The sequence below is a fragment of the Erinaceus europaeus genome, chromosome 1, assembly GCF_950295315.1.
Source record: "Erinaceus europaeus chromosome 1, mEriEur2.1, whole genome shotgun sequence".
NCBI lineage: Eukaryota > Metazoa > Chordata > Mammalia > Eulipotyphla > Erinaceidae > Erinaceus > Erinaceus europaeus.
The window spans coordinates 159,861,014-159,869,432 of NC_080162.1; the positions used below are offsets into that span (position 1 = coordinate 159,861,014).

At 43.6% G+C, this 8,419-nt stretch overlaps 1 protein-coding gene and 1 non-coding gene across 2 annotated transcripts; both read right to left on the reverse strand.

Moving 5' to 3' along the window:
- Positions 1-1,528: 1,528 nt before the first annotated feature.
- RPS20 (ribosomal protein S20) lies at positions 1,529-3,086 on the reverse strand. Its single transcript, XM_016191866.2, has 4 exons — positions 2,928-3,086; positions 2,469-2,568; positions 2,069-2,142; positions 1,529-1,750 (listed from the first exon to the last, which is right to left on the reverse strand). Exons 1-4 carry the CDS (start codon positions 2,928-2,930, stop codon positions 1,568-1,570), a joined length of 360 nt encoding a protein of 119 aa, XP_016047352.1. The 5' UTR covers positions 2,931-3,086; the 3' UTR covers positions 1,529-1,567.
- Positions 2,346-2,415, reverse strand: LOC132532471 (small nucleolar RNA U54). The gene has a single exon (XR_009544430.1). It is a non-coding gene; the product is annotated as a small nucleolar RNA U54 (small nucleolar RNA).
- Positions 3,087-8,419: the final 5,333 nt, after the last annotated feature.

An 8,419-nucleotide genomic window follows, 5' to 3' on the forward strand; every position in this document is an offset into this window, starting at 1 on the left:
TTTACTAGCAGCAGAGAGAACTAGAGCATCACTCTGGCCCATGTAATGCTGGGAATCAAACTTAAGACCTCCAGAATCAAATGCTTTGTCCACTCCAACACCTCCCAGTCCACAAATTCTCCATTTTAAAGATGGCGGGGAGAGAACCACAGTATCACTCTGACATGTACAGGTCCAAGGACTGAGCTCCCGTACCCTTTATGCTGTGCCACCTCCCCAGATCACTCTTAAGTTTGTTAATGGCAGTGTTCTCAGATCTCAACCAAATTTCCCTAGCCCACCCTTCCCCAAGAAGCTAATGTATTCTTCCTTAGTGTTTCACTAACTTATAATGGGCCCTTAACTAAAAATCAATCTAGGGTAGGTGAAACATCCACAAGGTGGTGGACATAGCATAATGGTTAAGCAAAAAAGACTCACATCTGGGGCTCCAGAGAACCTGAGTCCCATTACCAGCACCACCATAAACAAGAGCTGAACAGCACTGGAGGGGGCAAGGGGTGGTGGTGGGGGGACAGATTTTGGCTGTGTATATAAAATAAATACTCGATAGACTGGAACTGTATTTTATCAAAACCACATTGAAATTTACAGAAACATGACTTAGCAAACACTAACTTCAACATATAGCTCAAGCAGCTTTCTCATACGGAGCCAAATTAATATACTTTCAAAGAATCAAGAATATATTAAAAAGACCAATTTCCAAAAGCTTATGGGAAGAATTACTAAGAAAATGTTCATTAAAAAAAAAAAATCACCATTTTGATGTTTTGTTTTTACTATAGGACTCCCATTTATTTTCCTATAGCAATAGTTGACAGCTATGGTTATAGCAAATTCTTTACCCCATCTCCCCAAAGACCCAACCTGGTAGCTGTGGAATTAGCCCATTCCAATGGACAAATGCAGGACTGCAAGTTAGGTCCAGAATCTCATCCCCAGCACTAAATGAGTGATGTTACAACTGGTCCAGCCCCTGTGGAGAAGTCTGGAGAACCCTCACCAGGCTAGAAATGGACCTTCCATATGACCCAGTAATTCCTCACCTACAGATACAGCCTAAGGAGTCAAGCACAACCATCCAACATGAAATAGCATGTTTAACTTATTCTGGCCTAATGCTCTTTAAAAAGAAACCCTCAAGATTTCATTTGAATTCAGCTAATTTACAGTTGCTACATGGAATTTTCCCGAAATTTCATCAATTTCTAATTCCAATATAGAATGTATATGAAAGAATACACTGTGATGTGCACTGCTGAGCTCCTGAGTTTGATCCCTGGCATTACACGTGCTCCAGTTCTCATAAACCCTTAAACTTTTATATTAAAAACTTCATACAGAACTCTAATATGCACCCTCAACGGCAAGATCATGTATTAGTTGACAGAACTCAAATAACAGCCAGCTCACCTAGGATAACAAAATGGCTAGCATATAGCATAGGCAGTCTACCTGAAATATAAATGGTCTCACAGCTTAACTATGCTAAAACCTGTCCACAGGCAGGAAAGAAAAAGCCAACAAGTGTTAACAAGTTACCAATTTATTTAAAAAGGTTAATTTAAGCATCTGCAATGGTGACTTCAACCTCAACTCCCGGCTCAATACTGATGGAAGTAATCTGCTTAACAATCTCAGAAGGGCTGTGTAAGTCAATGAGTCGCTTATGGATCCTCATCTGGAAGCGATCCCAAGTCTTAGAGCCTTCGCCACAGGGGGTTTTCCTTGTAGTGATTCTCAGAGTCTGCATTAGACAAAAATAAGCACAGTATTTTATGAAGTCATTACTCAAATAGTAGTACCCCAGTCACTCTCAATTATTAAAAAAAAAAAAAAAAATCAAGCCCACACTTGCTCTGCTGGAGAAGCAATAAATATAGCACAGAAAAACAGAAGCACAGATGCCTCAACTGTCACCTTTGAAATTAGTCAACACGCAGTCCAACTACACAGCGACTGCACTCCTAGAGGCCACAGCTGGTCAGACCCTTTGCCCAAGAAAGGGGCAGCACGCTCTACAGCAAGTCTGTCTCCAACTCCTGTCCTGTGGGGCTCAATTTACCTTGGTAGGCATCCGAACCGGCCCTTTCACTTTCAGATTCTTCTCTTTTGCGCCCCTGATCAAGTCGGCACACACTACAGGGCAAAAAAAAAAAATTCAGTTTATTCACAACATGGAAGCCACCCTCAGGGCTTTTGTGGTTTTTTTTAAATTACTGGACGGACAGACGAGAAATCGAGAAGGGTTGACAGAGCGGCAGGCACTCGCACACTGTGATTTCAGTGCCACCACCTGCAACACCCCCCCCCCCGCTAAGGTTTTTTTTTTTCCCTTTTAGCGCTGGCTCAGAATAGCGTATACACAACTATCATCGTGATTCAACACAGTAGTTAATTTCCTCATCGCCAACCGCGGTGCCGAAGGCCCTGCACGGCCATCTCGGCGTCTCCCCGGCACTGACCTTTCTCCAGAGACTTCACGTTGCGGCTGGTCAGTGTGATCCTGATGCGGTGGATGGCCACCTCTGGCTCCACGGGGGTCTTCCCGGTATCCTTAAAGGCCTGTTGTCGGGTCAGAAGCAACCATCTTTTTAACACCAGCCCGTCAACTCCGCAGCCCGGCTCAACCCAGACCCCGAGCCCGGTGACTGACAACTGAACGGCGAGCGGCTCTGTAGTGAACACCACGCGTCTGCGTTAAGGAGGTCTACGCCGCTGGCCCAGTTTGTCTTTTAAAATCGATAATTCCTAAACAAAATACCAGGGGGAAGTAGAGAGGAGAATAATCTGCCTGGGGTTCTCACCGTCTCCCAGCCCACCCTCACTCCCTCACTGCCCCCCAGGCGCTCCCCAAACGAGATCGAGACCCAGGACTGAGTGTCGCCACGACCGGTGCGGATCAGCACCCGGCTCCGCCTCACCATGGCTGCGGGTACAGCTTCCTGACCGACTTGTTCCTCCACGAGAACAGCGGTGAGTCAGGAGCACGAGCGGACGAGAGCTCCGCCGCACTAGCTACCTCGCCTTCTGCAAAGAGAAAGGCGTGAGGCCTGCGTGGCGCTTATATAGCGGCACCGGTATCTACATCCGGGTTTCGCACGTTTCTCTGCGCCGCCCCGGAAGAAGAACTGCCTCGCGGGCTCCTGAGGCCTCAGAGCGAGCCAGGGCTAGAACGCTCGTGGAGTTGGCGGGAAAGGGCCGACGCCCGCGCCCCCTATCCGCATGGAGGAGTCAGAGCACTTCTGACGTCGGATCCTTGTAGTTTCAATCCGCGGGGAATTTGGACTAGGAGATGATTGCTGGGATTGAAACCTGAGCTCTTTGGCCCAAACCCTGCGAAATTAGTCACTCCTGTAGTTTTGACAGTGCAAATTTTGTTTTCCAAACAAATTGAATCGCGTGTTCTCTGAACAAGTGAGTAACTATTGAGTTTAATTGAAGACTGATTATGCATTAGAAAAAACTACGTCTAGAGCCAGGCAGTGGAACAACTGGTTAAGCATTCACATCAAAGTGTGCAAGGGCCCAGGTTCAAGCTCCTGGTCCCCACCTGCAGGGGGAGGCTTCCGGAGTGGTGAAGCAGGGCTGCAGATGTCTCTCTGTCTCTCTCTCCTTCTCTAACTCCCCTTCCCCTCTGGATTTCTCGGTTTCTATCCAATAATAAAAATATATTTCTTTAGAAAAAGAAAAAAAAACAAATCTGATAATCTGGGCATATTAGTCTCATTAGCAAGTGTGTGTTTATTTTGCCAGAGCAGTGCTCAGCTTTAGTTTATGGTGGTGTTGGGGGGGGGGGGGCTGAACTTGGCACTGCAGAAACCTAAAGCGTGAAAGTCTTTTGCATAAACATAATAGTATCGCCCCCTGTCCAACAAGCATCCATATTAATTAATTGATTGATTAATTAATTTTTGTACCCTGGATTATTCTTTTATCTGACTTCCCAGGTCCACGGAAGCATGTGTTTCTGGAAATCATCTGAGTTGGGTTTTCCCACTCTGGGAAACTGCGGGCAAAATGTGTGCTCTGCAAGGTGTGCTGTACCAGATGTGTCAACATATGGTCCCCATTCTTATTTTACTATCTGTGACTTCAGTGGAGTCCCTTAGATTAAAAAAAAAAAATGTGTGTTCTTATTTATTTATTATTACTTATTTTCCCTTTTGTTGCCCTTGTTTTATTGTTGTAGTTATTGTTGTATAGGGCAGAGAGAAATGGAGAGAGGAGGGGAACACAGAGAGGGGAAAGACAGACACCTGCAGACCTGCTTCACCGCCTGTGAAGTGACTTCCCTGCAGGTGGGGCGTGGGAGGACCTCGAATCAGGATCCTTACTCAGGTCCTTGCTTTGTGCCACGTGAACTTAACCCGCCGTGCTGCCGCCCAACCCCCCTTATTTACTTTTTTATTGCCACCAGGGTTATTGACGGAGCTCATTGTAGACACTATCAATTCACCTTTTTTGTTTTGTTTTGTTAAATTGGACAGAGTAATTGAGAGGGGAGGAAGGGGAGAAAGATAGGCACATGCATCACTACTCCCATCACAGGTGAGGCATCCCGCCCTGCTGGTAGGGAATAGGGGCTTGAATCCAGGGCCTGTGCACGTAACCAGGTACACCGCTGCCTGGGCCCATGTTCTTAGACTTGCCTTCTCTTTCAACTATCTATGGAAATGGTGAACAAATTAATGTTTTGACCATAAAAAATAATTTCTGTATAGAAAAAGGCAAAATATGGCCTAGCATATATGAGGAAGGTTGTTGGTTTTATGGGAACTGAAGAAATAACTAAGATAATAAACATTGGACATACTCAATGGGAAAGCACAGGTCTTACTGACATGAGATGCCCTTTGACCTCTTGCACCCCATCTGCCAGAACTGAGCGGTGCTCTCTCTCTCCCATAAAATTAAAGGAAAAGGGGGGGAGGAGTAAGTGAAGCATGTGACCCATCTGGTAAAGCACATGTGTTCTTATAGATAAGGATTCAGGTTCCAGTACCCAGTCACCACATGGGAGTGTCTGCAGAGGAGAAGCTTCATGAACAGTGGAGCAGTGCTTCACCATCTATCCTTTTCCGTCTATCTCTATCTTTCACCCTCTTAAAGGAAAGAAAACAGTGACTGCTGGTGCAGAGGTATAGGCACCGAGCCCCAGTGATAACCATGCTAGCTTTTTTTTTTTTAAAAATAGTATTAAACAGACAAAATGAAAACATCGCTGTCTTAAATTTGATATTTTCAGACATTTCATTTGAAAGCTTTTTTTTTTTTTTTAAAGATTTTATTTATTTAAGAGAAAGGAGGAGCGAGAAAGAACCAGACATCACTCTGGCACATGTGTTGTTGGGGAATCAAACTCGGGACCTCATGCTTGAGAGTCCAAAGCCTTATCACTGTGCCAACTCCCAGGCCACGAGAGCTTATTATTTTTATCTTGAAATTTAGCAGCTGCTGTACTTCCTTCTTCCATTTAGATTATGTTATTAGGTGTAAGATATTTATAGTAGGGAAAGGTAGAAATTAACAATAAACTAAAAAAACAAAACAAAACCAAAAAACAAACAAACAACAAAAAAAACAGGAGTCAGGCGGTAGTGCAATGGTTTAAGCGCAGGTGGCGCAAAGCTCAAGGACAGGTGTAAGGATCCCGGTTCGAGCCCTCAGCTTCACAGGCGGTGAAGCAGGTCTGCAGGTGTCTGTCTTTCTCTCCCCCCTCTCTGTCTTCCCTTCCTCTCTCTATTTCTCTCTGTCCTATCCAACAACAACAGCAATAACTACAACAATAAAACAAGGGAATAAATATAAAATTTTTTAAAGAATTAAAAAAGAACCCTCTGTTTACACTTTCAAGTGTGTACATACCTTTAAAATCAAAACTGAGGGAGTCGGGAGGTAGCGCAGCGGGTTAAGCGCATGCGGCGAGAAGCAGGGACCGGCATAAGGATCCTGGTTCGAGCCCCCGGCTCCCCACCTGCAGGGGAGTCCCTTCACAGGCGGTGAAGCAGGTCTGCAGGTGTCTATCTTTCTCTTCCCCTCTCTGTCTTCCCCTCCTCTCTCCATTTCTCTCTGTCCTATCTAACAGTGACGACAACAATAATAACTACGACAACAAGGGCAACAAAAAGGAAAATAAATAAAAGAAAAAATTTTTTAAATTAAAAAAAATAATTAAAACTGAGTTTGAGGCCAGGAGATGGTTCCCTCAGTAGAGCACGTGCTCTCCCATGCTCAAGGATCTGGGCTCAAGATAACAGCGTCCCCTGGAAAGAGGACAGAGAGGAGGACGGGGGTGCGGAGAGGGAGGAGGAAGAGCAGCAGCAACCATACTTTGAGACACATGTTCTAGACCAGGTGTTCTCAGTCTCAGCATAATTGACATTTGGGGCTTCCTTGCTGTGGCAAACTATCCAGGGTAGGATGTTTCATGCCATCTCTGCCTTTGCCCACTGGATGCATGTTGTGACCTCATCCCCTACCATTATGACAGTCAAACATGCCTCTAGATATTGTCAAATGTCTCCTATGGACTAAAACCACTATCAGTTGAGAACCACTCTTGTGAAGATAACTCTTTTAATTCATCCTTAGCGCCTTGGACCAATTATTAGATCCACGTTTCCTCAAAGAAAAAGCACATTTTATATAATTTGGTATTCAGTGAATTGCAAAAATTATCTTGTTCAGAACTTTTGCCACAGGTCTTTGTCCATGGACAGCCATCTGCTGGTCTCCTACTGCAATGACAATGTCATCTTCCTCCCCAGAGGAATCAAACTAACTATTCTTTAAAAACTACATAAAATAAATAAATAAATAAATAAATAAATAAAATAGGAAAGCTATCAGGGGAGGGGAGGGGATACAGAGTTCTGGTGGTGGAAATTGTACCCCTCTTATCCTATGGTCTTGTCAGTGTTTCCATTTTATAAATAAATAAATAAATTTTTAAAAACTGTCAAAAAAATAAAGTACCTAACTTTCAAAACAAAAACAAATAATACTCAAGTCCTGGGGACTGAGTGGTAAAGGACTGGCTTAAGGATCCCAGTTCAAGGCTGTAAGGATCCCAGTTCAAACCCCCCGGCTCCCTCCCTACAGGAGGGGTCACATCACAGGTTAATGCCCCAGCAATAACCCTGGAGGAAAAAAAAAAAAAGAAAAAAACTACTTAAGTCCTAATCCTGTGGTCCACTGTTAATCACATAATTAAGAGCTATATTAAGCAAGTTTGCTATCACTATTAAATAAGATTTAACAAAGACAATAAAAACAAGAGGAAACAACTCTTGCCCTGGAAGTACCATGCAAAGCACCATGAGACTTCCACGAGTGGTAAAGTGCTGTGGTTTTTCTTCCTACTCATTCTTCCCCTCTCTCTCTCTCTCTCCCTCCCTCTCTTTTTCATTCTGTGGGGAATTTTTAAAAAGGGGTGGAGGTAGGGAAGAAGTCCATTAGAAACAGTGAAGTTGACACCTGTCAGGCAGAAAAGCAAAACAAAACCTTTACATACAAGTACATAGCTTATGCTCTACGTACATCCTAAGTTGCATTATTCACAGACTATTTTGTCTCTCTCTGTGTGTGTACACACTGCTGCAACATGCCTTCCCATTGTATGTCTATTCTCAATGTCCAAATTGTACAAATGATTCATAATTTATTTCCTATTTCAGGATGCCTTTCCATTTTTCATTTCTAGAAACAATACTGGGGGCTGGTGAAATGGCTCACTTGGGATAGATGCTGCTTTGCCGTGTGTGACCCAGTTTCAAGTGTGGCCTTCCCTCATTGAAAGAAGCATTTGTACTGTGATCTTTTTCACTCTCTCCCACTTGCAGTTACTACCAATTACCCTTGGTGAATTTTCTTCTTGTCTTTTATAGTTAGTTGAATTCATACTTAATGAATACACTTTAATAAGTATTTGTCACAGAGAGGCTATATGGTCTGCTCTACTTGGGTATTAATTTTGGAGACCAAATAATGAAGTAACTGCTGTTGAATTTTTTAAATCATTTTATTGGGCAGGGGGGCAATGGTTTAAAGAGTCCCTTCTAACATGTCATATGATATACTTACGTTTCACTGTTGCTGTTAGCCTTCTGCCCAGTGGTGTTGATAGTTCCATGAGTGCACAGATTCTGTGTTTACTCACCGACAAGTTGCCATGGGGCAGCAGTGCTTGGCACAGAGAAGAAGCTCAAAATGTATTTGTTCAGGAGTCCCACCCTAGGATTTCCCTTTGTTATTCCCCTATGCATTCTCTTTCTTCCTATTTCCTGGACATCATATTTCCTTTCTTGACTTACTTCCTCATTTCGTAAAGCACATCCTAAGTAATCTTCTGCTTGTGAAATATGTACTTTTCAACTCAATAACTATGTATATAGTTATGCTCACATTGAATTTT